Source organism: Sturnus vulgaris, chromosome Z (assembly GCF_052056855.1).
Source record: "Sturnus vulgaris isolate bStuVul1 chromosome Z, bStuVul1.hap1, whole genome shotgun sequence".
Taxonomy (NCBI): domain Eukaryota; kingdom Metazoa; phylum Chordata; class Aves; order Passeriformes; family Sturnidae; genus Sturnus; species Sturnus vulgaris.
Window position 1 is genome coordinate 54,211,174 of NC_142283.1, and position 27,508 is coordinate 54,238,681.

The window sequence follows — 27,508 nt, forward strand, 5'->3', positions numbered from 1 at the left end:
GAGCTTTACAAGCTCTGGTTTATATTTGCAATAACCCTGTGACTTGGTACAAGTGAGAAAGCTGAGGCATAGAAGAGATTTCCTTAAATGAAACAGGGAACAAATAGCAGAATGAGTGCAACACACTTTCCACTTACCACATGAGCTATTTAGTAGCCTTTCATACGCACCTAATTTGAAGGCAGCTGCGGCTTCTCACAAAGCATAGGACTATATTGTCTAGTCATACTTCTAAGGTCCACGAAGCTTAAACAATCAAACATTATGGACCGGTGCACAGAAACTCTGGAGTGCCAAGGAATCCTGTGACAACTCCTCTTCGTAGCTGTGTCAGCTTATGTGCTTAGCATAAAATGTTGAGCAAGGCATTTTCTTCTGAGTTTTGTTTCCTCTCTCAAGTAAGCTGGGCTCTTTGTCAGCACACTTCTCTGTGTATTGCTTTTTAAAGTAAACTGTAAGTTCCTAGCAAGTCAAGCTACAAATTTGCCAAGATGAAAGGATATTGATTTGACATCCTTCCTATTTGCAAGAAATACAAAGAACTAAAATTAAATAATTGGTTATGTATATTGTATATTCTTTGCTACTGGCTGGTAAAGGCCCTTCTAATCCTCAGCATTTTAAGAGCTGAGCTGTGCCTAGCTGGTCTTCTGGAGTTTTATTCATAGTCAAACTAGAGAATGATATTTAATGCAGCTCATAAGTTAACATAAATGAGAAGGATTCCTTGCAAAACGCATATGTCATCCTCACCTTTAACTTCAACTGATTTTATGCCCTCATCTTCCATATATTGCTCCACTTTTAACATTAATTTCTGAAAATCTTAAATAACACAGGATGTCCTTCTGTCTGATTATCAGTCCTTGATCCTTTGTTTCAACAGATGGATGAGGCATTGCATGCCGCTCTCAGAAGAGGACTGGAGCCTTTCCATAAGACCCAGAGCTGCTGGCAGAGACAGCTCCTGCAAGGAGCATCTAGGGATGTTGCTGCAGGCCTAATGGAGGCCTCCCAGACTTCGTGTGCTATTTCAGTTGCCCTACCTTTTGCAACATGACCAGCGCGGGGGGTTCTGTATATCTTGCTTTTGTTCTCAGATTTACCCATGCAATCGCTTCTGATTGCTATGAATTTGGGCCAGGTTCCTTCCTGTGAACTATAGCTAACACTAAAGATCTTCTTTTACAGCATCAAGAGTCTTCTAAAAAAAAAAAAAAAAGAGGAAGTGAAAGCAAAGGGGAAGCTGCCACATATCTAAGCACACCAGAGGTACTAGAATATTCTCTGATGAGGATTGAGCTCCTCACAGCAGACCCCTGGCTCAGCCCTATTTCTTGAGGCAGAGCGCAAAGCTTCACTTCTTCCCTACAGGACAACAGGCTCTGGAGATAATTGATATACATAAGTTGTGATTATTTCGATTCTTCACTGATTCATTAATGTAATTGTGAGGCTCCTAATGACCAGGCTGGCTGCTTGACTTCCTTCTATTCTGAGCTAATTCAAAGGCAGTGTCACTTTCTCAGCTGCCGCTACAGAACCATATAAAAAACTGCCACTTACTTAATTTAACACTAACTGCTACTGAAGTATCAGATGAGAAGAACAAAATGAATGTAAGGTCTAATTATTAACGCTATATGTCACAGGCACTTGAAGAGGGCATACTCTGGAGTGGATCCTTTTAACTCCTGAACACTAAAAGAAACTGTTGGGGCAGTTCCTAGTGAAAGTAATGTCTTATACAGGGAGCAAAAAACAGCCTTCCGATAGAGGTTTTTGATGGTCAACAAGGGACGCTTAGATAAGATCAGATAAGTGGCAACTCCACTGCTTGGCTGTGGCATTTGAATTACAAAGACAGCTAACAAAATGTTAGTCTTCAGCAGTCAGTGGGTATTTGCATCTGAAACCTAAGATGGTGAAAAATGGCTTTTCCGAGTGTTTTTCTCTCAGATGGATGCACCACATCAAATACTGAAATGCAGTTCTCATGACAACATTTGAATGATGGTCTCTGTAAGCAAGCAATTTTACAACTTTTCTTTCTCCCCATTCACTTACATAAATTAAACTAGCAGTGGAGGCTGCCAGAAAGACAAAGAGCTATGAAGAAATAGCTCTTCCTATATTCTACAATCTGCCAACTACCCACTCCCGTTCAAGCAATTCTTCAAACTCCGTTTCTGAGAGAAGATATAGGTATACTACAATTAAAAAATCACCAGGTTTTACCTGGCACCAGGAATTTGTTAACATGTATGGATTACAACCAACAACTTATACATGAATTCTATGGCTACCATACTGCCACTCCCTCTGCCCTCAAATGACTTTGACTTACTCTTCCACCAAAAAAAGCTGGGGGAGAGGGGCAGTGGGTTGAATGCTGCCAAATTAAAGAATAATCAGTGTTTCTTCTAGTAAAACCAGAATGACAAAGTTGCTCCAGTATGAATATAGCACATGTAACTTGAATTTTGTACTGAGGCTTCATTAAGGATAATTATTTGTAGTAAGTTAATGGGATGAACCTTTTTTACCACTAGACGCGCCAGACGAAAAGTTAGGAACTCACAGTATTTGTCACTTAGACAGTAGCAGCCACAACACTCTATGGAATTAGCAAACCACAATCTTTCAAGACATTCGTCACTTAAATTAACATATGAGCTCTCATCTATTTAAGGGTTAATAAAAGGAATAACCTGTCTAAACCGAACCACACTTCTCAGTGTACACACATCCACAAAAGAGACATCAGAACATGCAGCACTATTTCTAGATAGTCTTGACATTGACTGTATTCAATGATCAGCCTTTCCAAGAGGTCTTTCAAAAATACTTTCCACTGGCAAGAAACAAGTGTTCTGAATGTTAAGTTAATCTTTTTTTGTTGCTATCCAACTATCAACTTTAAGTCTATGCATGGACATTATGATAAAATATTTCCAAGTATTTTTAAGTTTGACTCTAGGAAAGGATGTCTAAGAAGGAAAAATTCCCTAAAATCTGTCCTCTGTAGAAGAACTAAACATCTCCACAGCAAAAGTCCATTTCTAAGAAATGTGTTTTTCCCAATCATTTGTCTTGATTGAATGCTTAGTGTTTCCTCTCTTCAAGTAATTTATTACATAGAGTATATGTTAGTGAAGTTACGCTTCAGTTACCTGTCTCGGTTGTTGGGGTGAGGGGAAGATTCATGTATGATATGAAGCATTTTCCACTTCTTGACAGTGGTGTGGAAGTGTCCCAACCAGGGCTGTGCAAGAAGAACTAAGACCATCAATCATTCTTTCCATAGGAAGTCTTTGTTTTAGACGATTAACAGCCCGGATATTCAGCGGCCTAACTGATTGCAGAGCCCGTCTGTCCCTCCCTGCTCTGAAGAATTTTCATTTGATATGGGCAAATTTCAAAGCTCTCTCAAGAGAGGAAAAGCAAAAAGCAGAAAGCCAGGAATATATTAAGTTGGCTTTTGCATGTCAACAGAGCAGACAGACCTCTCCAAAGACCTTCCAGTAAGTGACAATACCAACCACTGTTGTGATCCAGCTCAAAGAAGGAAAAGGAGCACATTTCTTCACAGACATGCTCTGCCATATCTACAGAAAGTACTGGCAGACCTCTGCTTACATCTAGGTTACAAAGTGAAGAGGGCTTCTGTAGCTGTATGCTTTTTTCCTTTATCTGAGGACTCTCATATTATTTCTTTGAGCCTAAGTCTTTGTTTCTGTACTTCTTACTCTTATCTAGCAAGATTCAGCACTTACATAAAAATTGATAAATGCATCTTTGCTGTTTCAGGAAAGATGTGATTGGAAAAAAGGCATGTTCATTTAAAATACAGGCAAATACAAGTTGGGTTGGAAAAGGCATATTGTAGCTAGTTGTAGAAGAACAAGCTGCAGAAGGGGAAGAAAATCACATGAGCAGCATCAATTCCCTTAAATTTTCCTCTGAGCAATCATGTAAAATATTTACAGCACTATGAAAAAAAGGCAGATTAAACAGGAGGCAAAAAATAATGCAGGAGCAGAGGGAGTGTATTAAGAGAAATTTGCATGCTTGTAAAAGAAAAATATTCAAATTAGTTTTGCACTCACACTGGCCAGCAGACACTGAACAGAAATAGGCAGTATTTAGAACCAGAGGGCTTACATATTCTTCTGGGAAGCAAAAACTATACCATTACCTTGAATACTACCACAATAACCAACTACAGTCATTTTTTTATTTATAAGCAGAAAATTCTTCAGGAGGAATATAGTCACCTTAACACTGAAATCTGACCAAAGAGGTAATTAATGTCCCATTGCTCTGGGATACCACAAGACTGCAGCAGAGGAGCTGAGACAGGAATGATGGCCGAGAATGCCTTTAGGGGACACCAGCACAGCCACAGGGTGCTGCTTTAACAGTGCTCAGTACAGCTAAATCACCTTCACTACATGCCAAAGGAATCATAGGGCAAGGAGTAAACCAGAGTCAAAGACTTCCAGATGCCAGAGGGAAAAAAAACTTTCGAAGGGAGGAAAGTATTTGACAATGCAAATAGGATCTGTTTTTACAGAAGGAATCCCTGAGCACTCTCCAAGCCTGCTGTGGAAGTAAACAATGATTTCATAACAAAAATGAAGAGGGGCAGGAAAGAATAAACCTAATGAGACTGAAAACCAAACAACATTTGTAAATAAGTATAGGCCATCTTGTATCATCTTTGGCTACTGCCTTATATTCCTCACTCCTCCTTCCTGCCATATGAAGTCACAGATGTTTTATCTGGTAAAGTGTTAAGCTCCCTCTAGACTACAGGAAAGAGTTTTGTTTGTCAAGGCACTATTCTTTATTCAGCACATTGGAGTCAAGTCAGAAAATAAATTCCTAGAGTCGATAGTGTCTGTAAAAATTATCTCAGGTTCCCGAAATAGACTTAAGTTGCTACTTTGAATAAATATTAACCTCAGGAAGAAATGTCATTATTCGTCTTACTGGTCTCTCCTTATACTATTTGGTATGATACTAGTAAGAGCAATGAATTTCAGCAAAAAAGTAGAGTCGTTCTGTACAAAGACTGGAAAGACAGAGCATTTTGTCTGTAATTAGCTGCCACGTGAATTTATAATCAACCATCTGAGAATTTTGTTTTGTCACATTTGAACACAAATACTTCAAAGTATCCAGAGTTAGAAGTCTAAATGAAAATGTTGAATCCTACCCTATAACTAATGAACCTCATGTATTAGGCAGGTATGAAAGGCACTTTATCCCAACAGGTACTTGGTAAAATAAGATACAATATTGCTAGCCAGAAACTTTAGAGGCCCCCTTACATCCCAACCTTTGCAAGACAATTTAGTCTACCTGAGTTCCACATATCTTAAACGCCTACAGTCAAGAGCTGCCACAGACAGCTGGTTAGAAGTTTCAACTCCCCCAAGAGCTAAGAACTTGCTAGAAACAACTTATTTTAAACCTGCACAAGTTGGCAGCTGTCCTCATCTGCTAATAAAGGAGTCCACAATACAAAAAGACTATTAAAAGAACAGACCCCAGCTGTATCTGCAATGAGAATAGGCATTGGAAACAACCCTAGGAACTGATCCAAGTTCTAACTCGATGATTTTCATGGTTACCATTTTAGAGACAGGATTGATGGAGAATGATTTAACATGTCATCACTAAAGCATAACCAAGAGACTATGGCTTCTTTCATGTTATGTCTTAGCCTTGAAACTGCATCCCTCCTACCACAAGCAATTTTTTCTTACCTTGAAGGGGGGAAGGATTAGAGTCAAGTAGTACCTCATACTGCAAAAGTTATGGGCAGTAACTGCCAACAGCCTGAAACTGCAAGGACCTCACACTCACCTGTCAGACCATGCTCTGACCTGTCTCCACCTTGCATGTCTGCCAGTGCTTCCTCTCAAAACCTGGCAGTAGTAGTCAAGTAATTTTAGCCAGCATCAGTCCTAACTTAGGAGATCAGTTGGGCTTCTGTAATAGGAGAACCACTCCATCCATTACTCTGTGCAGACTATCAGTCTCAAGAACAAACATCTCACCTGGCAAATGTCTTAGCTGCCTGAATGCTGCTGAAGTAACTGAAGAAATACTTCATCATCTGGCTGGCAGTGGTAGTGTAGCCTACTAAAGCTCTCAACTTAGTAGATACATAATTTTACTTTGGTGCTAACATAATAATTGAGAACAATACTTCAACTGCTTGACTCGTTTTATTTTTATCCCCTCAGCTGCATTTGAGTTTTACAGTGGTTTCTTAGAGATCATTCATTCTTATAGACCTCTAAGAGGTAACAGACAAGATTGTTTCAATCATACATATAAAATTACTTATGTTTACAAATTTTTGGCAATCATAGTAACCCGTTTTTTCCTATTGCCATTGCCCCAATCGTTGAAAAAGAGTGTACAATAATTTACATCTGAAGTATTTCAAAGTGCTTGGTAGTGATTTTCCAATAATTATTTACAAATGGCCTATAGACATATGTACAGGTGTTACACAAGTTGTGGCTGGAATATGGCTTTCTATGGAAAGTGCTTTATATTTGGTCAGTGATGTTACTGACTAACCAACCCAAGGGTTACTGATAAAACTGTAACCACAGACAGCTGAATTGTTGTGGACAGGTATTTACAGAGTTGTTAAGCTGTAGAAAATAACTATTTACACAAGTGTTCCATAAATACAGAAAGTATCTTCTTTCTTCCGAGAATGGAGGAAGTCCTTCAGCCACAAACCTGGTTACTATCCCCAAAGAGTGTAAGACACAAGTAAACTGAAAGCGATTGCTGATCCAGTGCTCACGCCATATCATCATCTGTGCTGACTACAGATATCTGTAAAAGAGTAAGTACAAGTTAACTACAGTTGCTCTAATAAAAGACATAGAGCAACACACATCATTACTAATTCTCCAGGCTAGTGACTACATTCAGCACAGATTACTCTATCCCAAGTACTGACACTAGTTACCTACCAACTACCTTTAACCTTGATTATAGGGTATAATTGTCAGTTGATTCAGCCCAAGAAGTTTGTCTGCAGCCAGAAGCTTGCAAGAGCAGAGACCTTTCCTGAATTTGACTCAGGCATCTTTTGGCAGTCATTCTACTCCAGTTATTAACCTCGAGTCTCAGACATAATAGGTTAATAGGTTTACTTACTGCAGGGTAGGTGTGTCCTACTGAACCACTGTGTCTTCCAATATCAATTGTGAGGTCCTCTTCTGTAGTTTTTAGGTAGACTGGATTATCAAAATTCATGCTTTTCATGTTCTTGTGCTGCCAGTTACGCCACATGAAGTAGCCAGCTGCTGCAGCCATCATCAGCAATACTGCAGGGAGATAAAGACATTACAAACATGGAGTAGAGTCAGGTCAAGCTCCTAAGAGTGGCTTGCCCCACCACATGGGGTCCAAAAGGCTAGTAAATGCTATACTCACCTGCAGGAAGAATGATCCAAGCTGCTGATGTCCTTCCAGCTGCAGTGACTTCAGAGGTTGTACCACTAGTGTTGAATCCTGCATGAGAATTTGACGCAGTGAGCTTGCGCACTGACAGGCTCGCAGATTGTCATGTGCAAGCATTTCCCAAACCCAGAAGCTCCTATTTGATTAGCTTCTCAGTAGCACACTGCTAGAACAGCCTAACATGCTTCATCCTGTGTTAGTTGGAAGCTTTCTTTATTGGTCACCTTCTCTGAGCGCTCCTGGGATTTCATGGAACCTACAGATTCCACACTGTCCTGTGAGAACTAAATCTGTTTAGCACATGCTCCAGCTGTTACACTACACAAATGATCTGGCCTGTGTTCTCTATTTGCATGCAAAGGAGAAAACTTCTAAGTAGGCTAGTTGGTCAGTTTGCATTTAATTTCTCTAATGTTTAGCAGTGTGAGTTATTGGGACCAGTACCTCCAGGAACTAGTCCAACAGTTGGTGATTTTTCTGTTGTGCTGGTATCTTTAGCCTCAGTGTAAGCCACAGTTGTTCCAGTACCTGAAACTAATTATAGATCAAGAACTAATTATAGATCAGTTAATCCTGAAGTTCTGCAATGGCTTTGCTATGAGAGCCATGGTAGTGAAGATTTAGCAGATGGCAAAAATGATCATGCAGCTTGTTAGCATCATTGGGAACACTGATATTAACTATTTCACTAGCACACCCTCAGCAGAGTTCTTGATGAAAAGAACAAGGCCAGATGATTAATCAGGAAAGAATTACAGGCATTTAAAGTCACAATAGCTGTAAGCCATCCCACCCCTCACATAAGGTTTTCTGAATAAGGTTTTATTTTTACGTGTTTACTTGTTAGGTACAGCCTTTGATACTCATAGCAACCTTTTAGAGCAGCCAAGGGAGACCAGCACCCTTACATTTAGCACTCTGTGGCAGTCAGAATCAAAATGCAATAGTCAGTGGCGCGTTGGAGTTTCTAGTTCCACTCGACAAAGCAAGCTTGCTGCATAGTCAGTGCTGACAACACTAGTACAGCAGCATGTTCATCTGGACCGACAAGGCCATACAAACTTCCTCAGACAGCAACATTAGCTAATCAGCTTTTAAACACTGTGCATTTATATGTACAGCCATGTCAGTTTATACCCCTGTTTTGTAAGAGGTTGAGTATGTTTCATCCTTGTGCTTGCTGTTTGCAGAAAGGCATGGAGGTACAAGGTCTTGTTGCAAATGATGATGAGGACGCAGAAGCAAAGCATGGACTTTGAACAGCAGCTGCAGACTCTGAGGGCCATATTAATGCATAAGACCCTCCCCTCCAAGACTGATTTTTGCAAAGCTATCAGCCTATATCATTCTATTTCCTTCCCACTAGCAAGTTCAATACTCTCCTACTCCTTCCCCATTCATCCTGGGAAAGATCTCAGTTGTTTTACGTACCTGTACATCTCAGACCATCCTCCTGCAAGAAGTACCCAGCAGGACATGCACAGGTGTACTTTGGAGAATGTTCATTTATCTGAGGAGCAGGCAAGCACAGGTAGCTACAGCCTCCATTTGCTATGCTCTCTTCACACCAGTTCCTACCTGTTGGTACAGCAATTAAGGAGTGAACAAGAGTAAGCCTTCATGCTCCAGATGTGTAGCAGAAGTATTTGCTCAGTAATTGTTTTAGTAGAATTACTTTTCTCAGCTGGTTATAGATTTATATCTGCTCTGCCCAAGAAAGAGCAATTACAACTAGACCTCTCAACCCCCTTGGGGCTGCCTATGTCAGAAGCTCCAAGCAGAAGTAGAAATGGACAGTACAGTGAAGGGATACCATTTGCCACCATCCAGGCAGGGCAGGCTTCTTACAAGTATACACTGACTTTAACTATAAACTGTACTGAGATTACCTGAAGGCTGAACAAGTTCATGATACACAATGATGTCCTGTGCATCATTGAGGTTGTTCACTAGGGTAACCAAGTCAGTTCCAGTAAATTTGTTGGCACCATAGACTGCCTCATTCTCTCCATCAATCCAGTACACACGGTCCTAAAAGACAATGTCATTGCATCCCATTACCTCCATGATGCCATTAATCCCATCACTCCTGCCACATACCAGCAAGAAGATGATCTCTGACAATGACTATAGGAAGTCATTCTTACCTCAAAAATGGTTAGAGCAAGAGGATGAGGAAGAAACATATGCGACTTCAGCACAATTCTACGATCCTGGCCATTCAAGTCCACACTTGACAGCATATGTAGTTTAGAATCAAGCCAGTACAGACGGCTTTTTACAAGATCTAGGAAGGGGAAAACACCAAATATATTAGTGTCCACATGGAGGAAACCTCCAAAGCTTGCTGCAAGAACTGAAACACCCACAGGTTTGAGAATGGTGGTGGTGTTGCCCTAGTTTCTTACCGTTCCAGAATACAGAGTGCTGCAGTGATGCCTATACAGCCTGTGCCTCAACTATAATATAGAGCAGTTCAGATAAAGTTACTGTTTCAGTACCTGAGAAGTGCTGATGCCTGTTGCAGTGTCTTCAGGCATACAGAAGCTTCCCTTTCTAAGAAGCTGAAAATATTTCTCTGAAGAATGACCTTGGGTTTTGTAGCAAGAAAACTGCTAAAGTTCCAGAATACTTCTGGCACAGAGACAAGTTCAACATACCTAGAGCAATTCCATTAGGCCATTGGATTTCTGTTGTCACAAGCTGCTGTCTGTCAAATCCATTCATTCCTGCTTTCTCAATTTTTGCTGGCTCACCCCAGTCTGACCAGTACATAAAGCTGTGAAGCAGAATTTATGTTGTATGATGCACTATAGTACTGTGTAGTATTACTCTTCATTATGTCCAATAACCAACAAAAGCTACCTAAGTCAGTTATCATAACATATAGTTGGTAGGTCGGCTCTTTTAAAAGAACCTAGACAAATACTCACCCAGAGATAGGATCTACAGCAATAGAAGCTGGCTCTCTCAGTTCAGATAGAAACAAAACCTTTCTTTTTGTGCCATCTAGGCTAGCCGCTGAAATGGTCTTTGCAGTTGAGTCAGACCAGTAGATGTTCTTATAAACCCAGTCAACAGCAATTCCTGCAGGGCTGTGTATGTTGTCCAGGATTCTGATGTGTGTTCCAACTTTATCACGGGTATCAATAGAGGCACTGGAAGACAAGAATTACTTGCTTTCAACCACTTCCTCCACAGATACTATCCATTAGCATATCTCAACAAATACTGCACAAGATTTCAGGCAGAAGATGCATATGGGACTTCCTACAAAGTGCTTTTTGTACAAATGTAGCAGCAGTTACTAGGAAGTGCAATAGGTATACAAATGCTAGCTGTGGGAACTTGCATCAACTGCACTTTCTCTTTAGGACACCAGGAATCTAGTTTTCATTACCAGAGACTACAGAATTAGCTTGGGTAGAACATGGGATGGTTTAGGGAAGTCCACTAGGTTCAGAAGCTATGCCTATTTACCTGAAGATTGCTTTTTGGCTGAAGTCTGCCCAGTAAAGCTTTTGCTCAGCAATATCAGCATCTAGAGCTATAGAGTTTCTTAGCTGCTCTACAAGCTGAATGTACTCCTTTCTCTCAAGGCCAATCTTCCTGATGTCCCGACGGTTGGTGAAAATTAGACTTGGTTCTTTCCCTGTGAAAAAAGTTCAAGTGTTATCTCTACTTCTAGATAGTCATATGCTTTTCTTTTACAGAAGGTGTTAAGAGTCATCATATTTAATATTTTTTCATTCCACGCTTCATAGCAAATGCTGACAGACACCTTGGCTGTACCCATACCTCATCCTTTTCTCCCTCCACAACTTGATGGGGAGGACCCTCCTGCCCAGGGAGCAGACACAAGCAGTTTATGTCGGGCAGCTTTAAGTACCGTATCATAGCATCATTCAAAGTGTTAGTAGTGATCAGTAACACCACAACAGTTAGTGTAAAAACCGTAGTAATATAAACAGTGCATCCCTTGCTGACTCTTTTTAAAGTGGGGATATGAAAATCCTACGTCAATACTCACCAACTGCCTTGCACACCCCAGTAGCAAGATCCATCTGATAGCCACGACTACATTCACATTTGTAGCCTCCTTTCAGGTTGATACAGATCTGACTACAGATACCAGGGTTCTGACATTCATCAATATCTGTAAAAACAAAAATGTAATTTATGCTCACCAATAATATCACTGGTAGTGTCCACGTTAAACTACTAGATACTTGCCTCCACAGGTTCTCCTGTCCAGAAGCTCAAACCCAGCTGGACAGTCACATTCATAGCCAATAATGAGATCTCTGCAGATATGAGAGCATCCACCATTGTTCACCAGACATTCATTGACATCTAGAAGAGAGAATTGGCTGCTTCTGAGAAGGCATGCATATTTAGTCTTACAGACTTAGCCATGGAGCACTTCACCAGGTACACATCCATTTTCTAAGAACGCCTGCCACATCTGAGAAACTGTTCTGGCACTTCAAGTCACATGCAAGAGAAGTCCCTCAAATTCATGTTCACTCAGCTACCAGCACCTACTCTGTGTTACAAGCAGCCGGCATTAAAGATTGAGGCTCCTGAAATTCCAGTGTTTCTAAGGCATTCAAGCGCCTTCCTGGCTACAAAGAAATCATCCTATCAGCCAGTTTGGCTAGGTTAAAACTAGCCTATGAACTAAGTTTGCAACAGTTGAAAGTTTGCCACCAAGAAGCAAGTGCCAATGCGCATTCCAACTGACATCTGACAACTCGGAGGCTATACCCATCTATTCAACATTGTGCAAACAGTTTATTTACTTACTACACTCCTTGAGGGGCTCATCACTCCAGTCCTTGCAGTCTCTCTGCTGGTTACATACTTTATTGATATCTATGCATTCTCCACTTCTGCACTTGAATTTGCCAGGCCCAGAGCACTGAATAACTGACATAATGAAGATTGTGAGAGTGACTACCAGCTTCAACAGATATTCTGCGAAAGTCTTTATTCTTTCTCAGTTCCACACTTACCATTGTTACAATTCACTTCATCTGTGCCATCCAGACAATCTCTCACACCATTGCACTGCCTACTCCCATGGATGCAGTTCCCATCTTCACATCTGAACTGGTCTGGTCTGCAGGTCCGAGAAGCTGAGGACACAGCCATTACAGACTTTTACTCCTGAGATTTATTGAAGCAAAAGAAATAAAAGAGGAGTCAAGCACTACTGCCTAGAGAAGAACCAAGCAAACTTACGGCAGTTGATTTCATCACTTCCATCCTTACAGTCAGGATCTCCATCACAGCGCCACTTTTTGTGGATACATTCACCTGAGCCACACTGCACCTCACTGGCAGAGCACTTCACAGAAGGTGCAGGCTGGCGGCCACATTGTTCTAGAGACTCATCTGAGTGGTCAGAGCAGTCAGCATCATCATCACACACCCAGTTGAGGGGGATGCAAGTCGAGCTCTTGCACTGGAACTCGTGAACTCCACAAGTAGGAGGCGCACACTCCAGCTCATCACTACCATCACTGCAGTCATCTTGACCATTGCAGACAAAGCTCTTGGAAATACATTGCCCACTGCTGCATGTGAAGTCTGCTGGACTACAAGTCACATTGCCTGGGGTAAAGAGAGATTAGTACGTTATCACAAGAAGGCTGACTTTTGTGTGAAGGTATTTTGTTTGGCAGCTGTTAGCTGACAGATCAGCATCCTTCATAGGACAATAGGGAAGCCTAAATGACCACCTACAGGACACTTGGGTTCCATAGACCATCCTCCTTGCCATTGGCCATTGTAAGTGATAGGCATCAGATTCGAACTACTGAGTGAAAATAACCTTGTGAAGTAGCTAGGCTGTCCTGCACTTCAGATTGCAAATCTTTCAGAAAACAGGGTCCAACCCCGTGAACCAAAGACATAAGGTAAGAGAATTGCTAACTCAAGAGTACGTATTAAGATAGTCTGATGGTCAGCATGTACTGTAGTTTGCTGTCCTGGGGACCATCACAAAACATTTTAATTTCAGCGGCCCATTTGCGTGGACCAATGGGGATAACAGACCAAGATCTTGCCTGAGTTGATCCCGTTAAGCAAACCCATGCAATTCATGTCAGTACAAATTATGCTGGTTTAATAGCAACAGTTAATAGCTAATAGTTTAATAGCTAACAGTTCATAGTTTTATCAGCTTCATTAGAAACACTGTCTGTAGATTTACTTGCAGATTAAGGCATTCGTTTGCTGAGTAAGATGGCAACTCCAGTGACACGCAGCAAAAGTCTGGAGATCTGGGTCTCATCGGGCCATCCAGGTAAGGTGGTTCTGATGGAAGCCAGCCCCGTGGCTTTGATTACAGCAGATATGTCTCAGGACACAACAGAAAACTCCTATGTATGCAAATTCTTTTGAATAAGCCAGATATCCTTCATTCTAATGCTGCAGTGGCAGCTCTACTTGTGTACCAGCCTGAAGTTCCCCCTGCCCCCTTGCTACCCAAACATCAGACATCCAGCTTCCCAGATATTTCAGGATTGGCTATTAAGTAGATCAGCTATGCCCTTAGCTAAAAGCTGCTACTACACTTTAGGAGACAATTAATTTGTTAATGAAAGCAGCAATTTCAGAAACTCTCCAGAGAACAAGTTCTGACAATTGGCTTGCCAGGTGACTAAGCCTATCTATGGCCACTGCCAAAATTAGCAGAGAATAAAGACACGTTAAAAAGCTTACATTATTGTAGCTCTTAATTTAGCAGGCTAGAGGAGTGTTAGAGAAAGCTTGCTTTAGGTAGCTGCAAAACAAGATGAATGTAGGAGAGATATTGACACTATCAAAAATTCATCTTCCCAGGTGTACTGCCCAGCTAGCTCCTTTCCAGACAAGTTAATTTCAAATAGAGTTATGCAGACACCATTTTTCTCCTTACCACAATTCTGTTCATCTTCTCCACTGTCACAGTCTTTTTCACCATCACATTTCCAGGATATTGGGATACACTGAGTTGACTGTGGACCGCAGCTGATTTCATTTACCCGGCATGTTCTCGCATCTATTGAAAAAAAAAGTAAGAGCTACTGATCTCAGGTTTCAGAATTTGTGCTGAAAATTGAGACTGAAAGGCTTCAGGTCTGGACAAAGTTGCAGTTATTTAGATGCCAACATCTGTATCTGATGAAAAAGGCTATACTATTTTGTAGCATAAAAAAGTTTCCAGTTCCTAAGAAATTAGTATTTCAAGGGTACCTTTGTAGTGGTAGCTTTGTGATTGCATGCCAATTACACTGTAGTAGTTTGAGCTACAACAAGTAGTAGGGAGGAATAATGCCAAAGTGCACTAGGACTTGGGGCTGATCCCCACTGTGGATCCTATTGATAAAGGAAAATGACACTTCCTGGACCTATATTGCTTGATGAGTTATGATATTTCAGACTGGAGCTGCTAATCCTGAGACCTCACAGTCAAGCCTCTGCACTACTGCCTCCCACACCCAAGACATAATCAATTATGTCAGTCCCTACATTAGCTCTGGTAGTATTGGGACTGCACTTGCAAAGTAGCTGCCTTGGAGAACAGCAATCACTTGGTGGACAAGACACAGTGACAGGCCTGCCACATTCTATTCGCTGCTTCTGACTGAGTAAAACTGGTACTTGCTTCTCTTACCAGTACAAGCGGAAGAGTGCCCACTCAGTTCTGCATCTTTTAAGCAGTGAAAAGTCTCCTCAAGGCTTTGACAAGGCCAAGCACTTAGGAAGCTGCTCCCCAAGACAAGTTCATCCTTGCTTTAGGAGGAGAGCCAGACTGCAGGCAGGCAAGAAGTCAAAATGCTCCTCCCCACAGGCTTGGCTACACCACCATGCCAGGTTCACTTACGGCACAGTTCGGAACTCTCATCAGACCCATCCTCACAGTCCGGATCCCCATCACACTGCCATCTGTTAGGCACACATTGACCAGTGAGGCACACAAAATCGGATTCGGCACATGTCTTCTTCACTGCAAGGAAGAAAAAAGCCATTGTTTAGGCACCAGAGCTTAGCTTATTTATTGCTAAAAAGGATCAGCTTTATTGCCCTCGAAAGTTATTCAATATGCTTGGTTCATGGGTGCCTGGTGTTGTCCCCCACCAACCTAGTAAACGGTGCTGTTGAGCACTTCCTACAGCTATTCTGCACACAGAGAAGCATTTATACTCATTAGCCAAGTACTAAAGGACCACCATTGCTAAGGAGACTAAGCAGGTTAGTCTATATTAGCTGCTGCTTTGAACAGACTTCAGTTAAAATAAGGTGCATTGATATTCATATTTAGGTTTTGAATTCTGAGTTTATAGTCGAGGCATTTGATTTGTCATTACAGAAGCATGGTACTATGTAACCCCTGGGGTAATAGTTTAGGTCTGCTTGAGGAGACTGACAGTTCAAATGCACCAGTGATGGATATAGAGTATGCTTTGCCTGGTCTCCACGTAAATCTAGTCATCTATCTTGGCTTCTATGCCTGCTTAAAGCAAGGGTTGGCAGCCAAAACTAGACTTAATGTTTATAGAAGACACAGCAGAATCACTTTCACATATAAAACAGGGCTTTTAAGTATGGAATAGCCAACAGTAGAGTGCTAATAGCAAACATTTTCCCTTATGTGTTCAAGAAACAACTGAGAACAGGCTTATATTCTGTTCCTGTCAGTCATCACTCTCACAAGTGAAGTATTTTGGTCACAAGCTTTGTCTCAGGTGGCAATTTCAGGAGAGTTAGATAACACTCAGGAAAATTCAATTGCTTCAGATGGATACAAGGGGAAAAAAAAAGGGGTTATTCTAAGGAATTTGTCCTTGTATTATGACTGCCAGAAGTGCTGGCTAGGATAAGCATCTCTCCAGCTATCCACTGTTAAGTCCCACTTCCAACAAGCAAGTACTACTACAGATGTATTATTTTGATTACTTACCACAAGCACTCTCATCACTGCCATCTGAACAGTCTTCATCCCCATCACATTTCCAGATTTGAGGAATACAGCGTCCATTACCACATGCAAATTGAGATTCTTCACATTTTGCTCTCGCACCTTCAACGAAAAAAGGAACTTAAGCCTTGATACCATTAAGCAATACCTTCTTGTTTTCCCCACTGATCAAGAGGCTACCCAGCCTAATAAAGAGCATAACATCAACATGAAACCAAATCTTTGCAATCACCCTATTCAATCATGAAAGTAGAACCAAAAGTTTTCCTTCACAGTACAAGTGCAGAATTTAAACACCATAACTATCTACCTGCCAAATAGCAGCAAACAGTCTCAATGTTACTCTTACTCAGTTTTCCTCTTTAAGACAGGATCAAGCCTGCAAAAATGTGTGCCCACAAATACTTGTCCTGTCTTGCACCTAGCATCACATTCTCAAAACTCTTCAAACTTCAAGCAAACTAGGTTTAAATATGAATAATGTCAAGCTGGATTAGCATTTCAACACTCTGCTACTAACACATTACAGTAGAATCCCAAAGACATCTGTAAAGGTAGCTCAGGTAACTGCTTTGTAGCTGAGCAAGTTTTCATGCTTTATGTTACTCCTCAAACAGTGGCACCCCTCTGGGTGCCATGTCTCTTCATTCCTTGGCATACACCAAAAGAAGTGTGATGCTAAAAGAGCAAAGTAATTTATCACTTGGTTCTGGAATCAAGTCCATTGTGTCACAACTGGCAAATCTTAATTTGTTAGTATGCTTGAGTAAGGTACTACTTTCTGCAAGATCCTTAAAGTGCATTTTCCAGAGTATCTTCAGCTCTACAAGTGTATGACCCATCCCTCAAGGGATTATGCTTTGTCTTGGCAGCCCTGTTTTAACTGTCATTAAAAGCAGCAGCCTGCATCCTCAGCATCTAAGCTAGAGCTGTTCCACCTAATGCATACAGGCAAGTGTGTAAGAGTGTGCATCAGTATTGGCTGCAATGCCTACAGCACGATGCAAGACTTCTGATCCTTCCTGGTTTATTGCATCATTGGTGAGGGTGCTTTGTCCTGGCATTCTAGAGCTCAAAGGGCATCAAATTTTAGTACAGTATTATTTGCTATTTTATATCCTCTCTGTATGATATGCAAAATGCAAAACAGTTTCCAAGCAGAAGGAGGGTACTCAGCTATTTTACATTATATAGGCTAGCCATCACGCATGAGGTACTCACAAATGCTGACAGTAAAAGCAAGAACAACATGAGGACTTCTATCTGCTGAATATCTCATGTAAATCCATGATCAAAGATGTGAAACAGCATCTTACTGAGTTTGTCTAATGTTTTAGTAGCCTTACTGGAAGAGAAAAGCAGTAACCCAGTTGGTAGAACAAAGTTAACAACTATTTTCATGGGAACTGTGTTCAAAAAGTATCAAAAATCAGAACATCAGCTCTTGTGTATACTGTTTCCATAACCCTGTTTCCTTTTCTGATTGGGAATTACAGCAGCATATGCTTTCTAATAGCATGGTTTTATAAAGCTACTACTGCTACTTGGTCATGAGCTGTCAGTCAGCTCGCCTTGTACTTGACAGCACTCCCCAACCACCTAAGAGTAGGAGTAACTGCCACAATTAGAAGCTTGTTCTAAGCCTCATACCTTGTTGTCCAGCAACCTCTAAAAGAAGGTTAGAGTTGTGAGCACTGGTGACATATTTCAGGTTTTACTGTACTACTACATAAAATATGCAACAACTGACTCCTGGTAGTTTCGAGACTTCCTCATTCAGGCGTTCAGAGTGAGAACAGTCAACCTTTTCCAAAATAGCATACAGAATATTAGAGACTAAGCCTGCCACTAAGGAGATCCCAAAATAACTCCATGGTCCTTAGTTACTCTATTTCAAGCTCGAATAACCAGAGAAAGGCTTGCTAAAGCTGCCTAGTACATTATGACTTACAAATGCAAGTCTCATTTTGACTAAATGCTACAGGGAAGCTACGCACAAGGCTAACAGAAACTATAGCTCAGCTTGGAGTAACAGCTATAACTTTACAATTACAATCCTAACAACAAGGCATTCCAAGAGAGTATCATTGCTTCTGCAGTTGATACCAAGTGAAATGTCAGAGCAACTACTTTTAGCCCACAAAGTAAAAAAATGGACAAGGCCTAACACCCTAACACACAGGTGCACAAAGGTAAAGGTCAGCATCTGCTACTGCTCCTGAAGATGTCTGTCAGACTCTAACAGCCATTTGAAATGAGCTCCAGTTCAGATTGTTAGTTACAGCCAGTAACTCTAATCCCCTTACACCAAGCACTGTGCTACAATGCCAGGTAACCACTTAGATGCTACCAGTCTAATCCATTGCTATTTGAAGCAATGGAGTCATACCTCAGTGCAGTTTCAGTCACCAGACACCTAATGATTTTTGGATCAGCATCAATTAGCCACTAATTCAAAGCGTTTCTTTATACGCTCTTCATACAGTAGAAGCACCTTCACATATTTTCTTTTCCTTAGAATACAGCTTAGGCTGCAAAATGTCAAGAACCAGTTAGAGCCTGTGATTATTTTACTGGTCCCCAGGTAACTTCTTAGTAGGAGTTGGTTCATAAGCAGCAATGGGTGTAGAGGGAAGGAGCACAGTTACACTGACTACCCAAATTAAACTACCTTTCTCCATATCTCTGCTATCACTGTTAGTCTCAGCCCCTTAAGCAAGTCGCCAGATTACTTGTCTGGGCAGCTTCAAACATGTGACACTTGTGTACTGTCATCTGACACCAAGTCCCAGAAAAGCTTCCAACCGTGATTGGGAAACCTTTCAGAGCTCATATTGGAACTAGCTTAGGCTTTTCCCAGACCCCAGCAACTGCAACTACTAGTAGAAGAGAGCTGATGGGGCCACTAACTCAAATTGAAGGAACAATCGGAATAACTTGGTTAGCTAGCCTACTAGTTACCCTCTACTGTGTATCTCTTGTGATGATTTCTGAGCACAGTGCAGTAGCAGTTTCAGTGCCAGCCAGCTTAGTCCTTCATTCCACTGCTCTTTAAGGATGTCTGTTGCAGATCAGGCATGGGAGCAACCTACAATACTGGGAGAGGTGACTAGGTAGACATTCTTCCTTTCTCTCTTTGTACGAGGACTGGATACAACAACATGCTGGCAGGGCTACCCGACATATCTGGTGTCTGAATTACTGCACGCTGTTACAGAAAACACCATCAAGATCAGAGACTTTAGGCCTACTTTAGGACAACAGTCAGGAGATTTAAGAGCATAGGACAATGCAGACCTTAACTGCCCACCTCCTACCTGGGAGAGCAGGCTAGAGCTCAGATCCTCAAGGAAGAAAGGAGTCAGCCAAATGATCACTACTTCCATTTAAGAGTAAAATATTTTTAGATTACTATCCAACTGGCTCAGTGTGCAGGACCCCTGCCAATAGGGGCAACAGCTCCTACGGCGGGAGGCAGCCCTGGAGCAGGCCACGAGCAGCTACTGGCGATCGCCCAGCCCCGGGAGCAGGGACCCAGCCTCGCCACCAGGTGGAGATCCCTCACGGTGCTTACCCTGGACCCTAAACTAGAGCCATGCCAACACCGCTGGATAACACAAAGCCTAAGTTGCGCTGCAGTTTGACAGCACCTTTAACGCCGCGAGCTTCCCAAGCGCTCCTCTTTCCCCCTCCACAACAGAGCCCCAGTGTCCCCGACTCTCTGGCGTTAGCCCCAGCCGCTGAGACGCTGCCCCTCAGCACCGATCAGGAAGCAGGGCCCCTCCCGCAGCAGGCGTGTGGCTCCCGGGGCTCGGTGCCCCCTCACGGCTCCCGGGGGGAAGGCGGCGCCTCGCCCGGCACGGGGGGCGGCGGGGACGGCGCGGCGGCAGCGCCCCCTGCTCGCCCGGGAGCCCGGGCCCGCCCCGCTCCCCCCCGGGGCAGCCCGAAAGAGCGGGAGAAAAGACGGAGAGCGAGGCAAAGGGAACGGGCGGTGGAAGACGAAATCGCCGCGGGGGGCAGCGGCGGGAGCTACCCCTGCGGTGCGCGTCCCAGCCCACTCCCCCGGCCCCGCACTCACCGTCAGCGGCGGCGCGCAGGCAACCGAGGGCGAGCAGCAGCAGCAGTGCCCAACAGCGCGGGAGTGCCCGCCGCCCCACGCCGGGGCTGTCGGCCGGGGTGCTCGGGTCTCCGCGCTGTCGGTCCAGCCGCATCGCCGCGCCGGGGACAGGGTGCTCGGGCAGGCAGGCGCTGCGGGCGGAGAGCCGAGGAGCAGAGGCAGCAGCCGGAGACATGCACGGGGGGAGGCCGTCCCCGCGGCGCTCTTATAGAAGCCGCCCGGCCGCCCGGCGTGCCCGCTGGTGACTCACGGCGCTGCGCCGGGCCCCGGTTGGCTCGCCAGCACCGCCCGCCCCCGCTACCTCCTCCGCGGCACCTGCGGCCGCTGCGACGCGCCCGCACACCGCTCGGCGCGGCTCGGCGGGGCACGGGCGGCGCGGTGAGTGGCGCTGCGGCGGCGCGGAGCGGTGCGGTGCTGCGGGCAGAGCCCCCGCGCCCCCCCCCGCCCGGCTCTCCTTCCGCAGGGCGGGGACGGGCACGGTGCGACCCTGCTGCCAGACCACGCACCGGGGCGGCGGAGCGCGGCAGTCCCGGCGGGAGTGGGTCGGGAGGCGCGGCGGCAGCGGCGGCTTTGTTTCCCCTGCGTCTCCCCAGCGCCGCTGCCGCCGGCCGCGGGAGGGGGGTGCGGCTCCCCCGGTCCGGGCGTGCCCAAGCCCGCGCCGCGCTCTGGCTGCTTCCGAAGAAGCGTTTCTTCCACGCGGTGCCCACGGCCCCCGCGCACATGCTCGCGTGTTTGCGCGGTCTTCCCTCCCTCTGGAGCGGAACGTGATTTAAAACGAAAAAGGCGCGGCTCTAGACGAAGAAAAGTACTTCTGCGTAATCCGATGGAGGGATCGTAGTTAATTAGTAATTTTACAAAACAATATGTCCAAGTCGTGTATTTAACCTTTCATTCAAGGAGGCGATTTGGAAACCACGTTTGTAGCGTTTTATACATTCGATTCTGTCTCGGTGGAATACAGATAGAAAAGAAGGACTGGTAAAATGCAGAGTTGAGTTTGTACACAGCACTCTTAGAATTCGAAACTCTGCTTTTTAAAAAAAAAAGTATTTTTATAGACTTGCTCGTTCATGGTGGCATTGTGTGCTGTGCTTTTAATACTGTTGAGCAGATACAAACCTCAACAAGCAGCTCCCTCCAAAAATGATGAAAAGCTGGTTGCTGTTTCTTCTCTTGGAAATGAAGTCTTGATTTATTAGCCTAATACTTTTTTTCCAGTAGCATGAATGATTCCTCCAGTGAAGCAAGTATCTTTGATTTTCCATGTTTCCTCAATGTCATAACATATTTCTTTATTATTTCCAGAGTGGAGCTCTTTTTGATTCACATCCAGTTTTATCATGACTACACTAAAGACAAGCCATACTACTGCATGAATAACTTTGGAGTGGATTATCTCTTGCAGTTCCTGTAATGAATGACTGTACACGCCATCCAAATGGGCAAATAGTTGATGTATCACAGACTTGTTTAAAAACTCAAGATTTGATTTCGTGTAACTGAAATACATCTGGAGATTACATTTCTCATATGTGTGTAAATATGAAGAGAGTAGTTCCTAGTGTTTGCCTTCCTACAGCTCTTCCACCTCAAGGCCTCAGGGACAAAGACTTTTCCCAGCCTGCCTGGTATGTGGCATTAGATGCCTGGTTCTTGCAAACATATGCTGCTTCAAGCAAGAAAAATCTATTGTGTACACAGGGGTTGACTAGGGTCCTCAAGAAGGTGGCTTAGTGTAAGTAGAATGTTGAAAACATAATTCTCCTTGCGGATCTTCAACACAACAGACTACCTTCAGTGCTCACTGCTGCATGGTCTGCTGTGCTTTGAGCTGAACAGCATGTTCATAAAGGTCCTGCTGTCATTACAGAAATATTTTATAAGACATATCCTGAGTGCAGCAATACACAAGAAGACTCCAGTCATGCAGAAGTACAGAGCTGGACATACCTTGGTGTATCCTGGTAGCTGATGGCCTTCCTTGTTTGTCTGTGGAAGATACGAGTTTATCAGAGGGAGAAAAATTATTCTTTGTGCCCTGAATTATGGCTACTCCATGAGCATCTGCACCTGGCTTTGTGATGGGTGTCCAACTTTCTACCTGGGATGTACCTGGCTCTTTATATACCCCAGGCTTTGGACTCAAAAGCAGAACTTGGTATAAAGTAATTTTTACAATTTCAGCTATATTAAAGTGCTTGAGTAAGTTAGTGCATGAATCTTATAGTCGATAGGTTTTTGGTGAAATCTCCATAAAGGGATCTCAGACAGAAAGGTTTCCTCTATGCTTAGCACTATCCTTACACTATCTGTTCAAGAAAGGGGCAGGAATCCTGCTGAATACTATGAGATGGTCTGAAAGATGGGAGCCATCTAAACGGAGGTGTCATGCCTTTGCAGCAGCTATAGTCTTTCAAAGTCTTGCTTCATGTGGAAATGGAGAGGTATCTGGGGAGTCTATATCGTGTGTATAATGAATAGAGAGTCACTTGTTCATACAAGGATACAAACAAGAATATATCTGTACAGGAGAATAGAATAAAATTGTGGGTTTCTGTCTGTTGAAAATACACACCCATAGGGGAATAGCAGCCCTATTGTGCTAGTGATAATGTAGGAGTGAAGCACCCAGGATGGTCTAAGTTTAGGAAGTGTGCTGAATTTTTGTAGGGAATGTGAGCTGGCCCTTATCATTAAAACTCCTTTATTCATTTTGTCAGGGAAAGTGCATTAACATTTGCTTTGTTTCTGTTATTGGAGTAAACTTCTTCAGCTTTGGCTAAGTCAGGAAGCTGCAGACAGCAGGTGAATAAGAAAGTGCACCACATCAGTATGGAGAGTGAAGTGTAAAGGGAAATCTGGCATTGCCACTCAGTTAAACAAGTTACCATATTCAAGTGGTATTAAATATTATGCATAATTGTTTTTTTACTGCTAATTATTTTAGCAAAGTCTTCAAGTCTCCACCCTGTTTTCTGGCCGTAAGTGGTGAATATTTTTGAATATGTGATGTTCCCTTGAAAAAGCTGGGAAGTACTGCCAAGAAGCTAAGCAAACCACTTAGGCATTGCCTTCACCTTAAAATATGGCGCAACAAGAAAAGGCATCATATTACCTTTCCTTTTGGGAATTGTGACAGATATTGAGACTTTCCAACGTCAATTCAGTGATTAATGCATTTGGAGTTATGAAAAACGGATAAGTGGTCCCATCCTTTGGGATAATTAATTTACTCTGTTGGTTATAGAGTGTAAAGTCAACTTACAAGAAAAAATAAAGAACAAAAAGGATCTTCTGGAGTACACGTGACATGAATTCAGTGTGTTTTGTTCCTTTCTCTTTTTGCCTTAAAGACCATATAGCCTCTATTTCTAAATGAACTCCTGAAGCAGTGGGATTACTAATTCAGCCTCAGGCTTTAAATCAATGGGACTTTTGCCTTCAGCTCCTTTGGAGGAGAGCATGAAGTGAGGATGTGTCTACAGTATTCAGCCTAATCTAATAAAGAAAAGGAAAACCTCATGGGTAGAAAAAGCAGCAACTTTGTACTATAGGATAACACCCTGCGTTAGGATCAGTTGCAGAAATATTTTCTTCAGTGTGTGCTGGTATTTTAAAGACATTAACTGCTTATGAGATTGCATGCCTGAACTTACAGTAAATGAAGGAGGTGTGTTCATGGCTATATTTTGAACGTGCAGAGCCAGGATCTGTATTACTGACTCCAGAGAAGTTGTGCAGAGGATGAGAGAGAGAGAATGCATCCTTTGGGAATAATTTAAAATAGGTATGTACATGAATCCTGATTCATGTGATTGCTTGTCTGTGTCTGAGGGATAAATTGGCCTATTTCTTCTTTTTTGAAGGCTACTCTGCAAAGTGTGTGAAGGTTTATACTCTTGTTAAAAAGTCCTGCTCATGTCCATGTTCTGTCTGCAGCTTTATACAAAAAGAAGGGGAACAAAGAAACACATACACAACTTTCCAGTAAAAATGCACTATTCCTGTGTTCTTTAGGATATCTAGGAGTGAATCAGAACTCACAAGTCTCCTTTACCCACCATCATCATCTGAGCTGTAAAAATGAGGCAGAACTTAAGTTTCACTGGTGATCTTAATCCACTTTTAAAATTTTTTTTTAATTCTTAGTGGTACAAGAAACGTTTAGTTCTAAAGGAGGCTAGAAAATATTGATTTCTTTTGGCTGTATTCTTCACAATGGCTAAAACAATGGATACAATTCCCAATATCATCACCAATTGGAATTTTCTGCTGCTTTCTGTGAGGATGGGATTTCCTCCTCCATCCTACAAACTGGTCAGTTTTCTTTGTAGGGTCACTTATTAATGGGGCTCCCCTGTTTGTGGTCATGTGTGATGTGAACACAAATACATTTTTCTTAGTGTTACAGTATTAGAAGACTTTATAATAGCTATGTCATGTTAGGAACGGAACCTTGGAAGCATTTAATTTGTTTTCAGAGCACAAGTTCGTATTTCATTGGTGGTACTGTGCAGTATGTAAGCCTAGAAATGAGAGAATTGTGATACTTTAGAACAAGAATTTCCATTATGCTTTTTTGTTTGTTTTTTTAGTTATGAAGAAAAGACCCTCCATTTCTGGATGTGGCATAGAATGTGGCTTCAAAATATACCCTTACCAATTTTGCAGCTGTGTATTTTTTATATTTATCTTTAGAAATGAGAAACTTTAGAATATCATACCCTCATGTGACACCAATTCTGTATGCTTAGTAATAAAACTTGATCTTGCTTATACTGCAAGGTTTATTATACATAAGCTGGGGTATATTCTGATGAGATTTTCCTGTGAGAAAACCTGCTAGGATGAAAATGTATTAAAATTCCACCGGAAGTGAATGTTTGTAAAGTTTTCCAGTAGAAAAAGAGGAATTTGAAGTTTGTTTTTCTTCAATGTACACTGTATAATATAGTATAATAGTCTATACGTTCACCTTTGTGGCAGTACGCATGCATGTACATGGTAAATTTGACATTTGTGTTCCAAAAATCTCTATAGCGGAGACGGATATTAGTATCTGTTTTCTTATTTAGTAAGAATGAAAAATGACGAGGTGTACGTTAAAATAAGGAATGTGATTTATTAAATGGGTAAAACTTCTGCTTGTGGTGTTGTGCCTGTAGGGCATAAAAGACAGAAGGGGGAGAAAGGCATTACTGGCAAGCTTGGAGTGGGCCATGATGTTCTTGCATTATTTTGGGAGTGTTTAGATCTGGAGGATAATACGGAAGCAGAATACAGTGTATTATCCTGAATATAGAAATCCCAGAATATGTTCTTGGTTTACACATAAGGTGACAGATGTTGCAGAAAATCTGTGTGTACCACTGTGTAAGGAAAAGCAGCAGAGAACCATGCTGGGGAAATTCTCACTGTTCTGTGCACATGGACTGTGGGACTTGCTGATCAAAAAAAGAACACGCTAAGGACATGGTGAGAGAACTGCCCTGGGTTCATCAGTTATTTGGACTTGTGTTTTCCATGTCCCATAATTCTCGCAAAGATGACTTGTTTTTACACTCGTAGGCAGTGCCTACTCACATTTTAAATGCGAATATCATTTTTCATTACTAAGGGTGTTGTAAACTCTTGCCGTTTTCATTCATTGGCCCTTCCTCTTCCCCATATGTTAAAGTTTCACAGTCTTTTTTTGGATATTCTTGCTAGGGAAGAGGTGTAATATTCGACAGGCAAATGGTCAAGCTTGTCTTTGCTGCAGGTGGTGTTTGGCAAGAAGTGGTAGACAGATTTACAAACTGAGGAAATTCAATATAACAGCACTCCCTTACATTTTAACTTACATTGAAATTAATCAGTACTGATGCCTTTGCAAGATACTATTGTTCTGCATATTGAAATATTGTTAGATTTTGCTTGTAATGAAATTGCTTCCATGAAATTAAATGATGCCATGAAATACAGTTTCTGAATCTATTTCAGTAGCATAACGTGTATTATAAAATGTTTCTGCCCTTAGCAGCACATAGACTCCAACTTCAATTCTGCAGGTTGAAAATTAGCCTTCTTAGGCCCAGGCCATCTTAGAACATACCCAGATAGGATAGATAGAAGTATATTCTATACTTTTAAGGTCAATTGTTTCCTTGTTATATCTGATTTCAAAGGGAAAAGGAAGGTTTCTTGATTGGTTTTTGCTCACAGTGAGATGTTTACTGTAAACCTTATCAAGAGTACCCTGATGTCTTGTTTCTGCATTGCTCAGTTTCCTTCTAATTTACATACAGAATTTCTTTATTCTGTTAGTTTTGTTCCTGTTGCTTCTGAGACTGAGATTTGTGTTCAGTGACTGTGCCTGACATTCTTCCCTGTCCTTTCTTGCACTCTCTTTTCCAAGCTAAACTAGCCAAACTCTTTTAGGCTCTTCACTGTTGAGAGACCATTCCTCTAACCATTGTTGACATCATCAGGCCCTCTCCCAGCTTGAATTCATCTTTCCTGGGCTTGACTGAACAGAAAGGTAGGTGGTGCTTCGGGGCTCGAAGAGCTCCACAGGCGGACTTTTTCAGGTCTTCTATGCTGACATTAAGCTGACACTGATCATTTTCTTTGCTGGAAGTACCTTGACTGATATCTTGTGCTCTCCCTCTGGTTGCATTAGATGGTGTAGTGGTCTCTGGTGCACATATCCACCTACCCTAAGTATTTATCTTTAGGAGTGAGTGTACCTTCATAATAAAAGGGGGGCAATGGACATTTCTTCATGGCCATTCAGAGACATTGATACAATTTCTATTAATGTTGGTTGTCTGTTAAAGTGTGCTGTCCAACTCCATGTCCTTAGTTTTGTTAACCTCCTTTCTAATTTCTGGATTGTTGGTATGATGTTTAAGATTGGTGATAATACTATTTGATAGCTCCCA

At 42.4% G+C, this 27,508-nt stretch overlaps 1 protein-coding gene and 1 long non-coding RNA gene across 8 annotated transcripts in view; one reads left to right on the forward strand and one right to left on the reverse strand.

Moving 5' to 3' along the window:
* Nucleotides 1-6,220: 6,220 nt before the first annotated feature.
* Nucleotides 6,221-20,833, reverse strand: VLDLR (very low density lipoprotein receptor). Of its 2 annotated transcripts, XM_014880599.2 has the most exons (19): nt 20,547-20,833; nt 16,451-16,570; nt 15,374-15,496; nt 14,426-14,548; nt 12,745-13,116; nt 12,516-12,638; nt 12,307-12,429; nt 11,734-11,853; nt 11,531-11,656; nt 10,981-11,152; nt 10,434-10,658; nt 10,161-10,279; nt 9,648-9,787; nt 9,390-9,531; nt 8,932-9,078; nt 7,945-8,034; nt 7,474-7,551; nt 7,195-7,364; nt 6,221-6,867 (listed from the first exon to the last, which is right to left on the reverse strand). In XM_014880599.2, exons 1-19 carry the CDS (start codon nt 20,758-20,760, stop codon nt 6,832-6,834), a joined length of 2,763 nt encoding a protein of 920 aa, XP_014736085.2. In that variant the 5' UTR covers nt 20,761-20,833; the 3' UTR covers nt 6,221-6,831. The 2 variants fall into 2 exon arrangements, with proteins under 2 accessions (XP_014736085.2, XP_014736167.2); XM_014880681.2 differs by lacking the exon at nt 7,945-8,034.
* The window catches only part of LOC148219852 (uncharacterized), a 127,274-nt gene continuing 120,513 nt past the window's right edge, over nt 20,748-27,508 (forward strand). For all 6 annotated transcript variants that reach the window (XR_015799372.1, XR_015799368.1, XR_015799373.1 and 3 more), the window contains exons 1-2: nt 20,748-20,963; nt 21,891-24,372. This is a non-coding gene — a long non-coding RNA (uncharacterized LOC148219852). The remainder of the gene's footprint in view (nt 20,964-21,890; nt 24,373-27,508) is intronic.

What these genes read in the sequence shown, in the direction of transcription:
- VLDLR (XM_014880599.2), bottom strand. Translation starts at nt 20,760, where the DNA reads ATGTCTCCGGCTGCTGCCTCTGCTCCTCGGCTCTCCGCCCGCAGCGCC. An exon ending in GGATGGTCTGAGATGTACAG is followed by an intron (nt 8,035 to 8,931) that starts GTACGTAAAACA and finishes ATCTATAATTAG; the next exon opens with TTTCAGGTACTGGAACAACT. An exon ending in TAGGACACACCTACCCTGCA is followed by an intron (nt 6,868 to 7,194) that starts GTAAGTAAACCT and finishes ACTCTTTTACAG; the next exon opens with ATATCTGTAGTCAGCACAGA.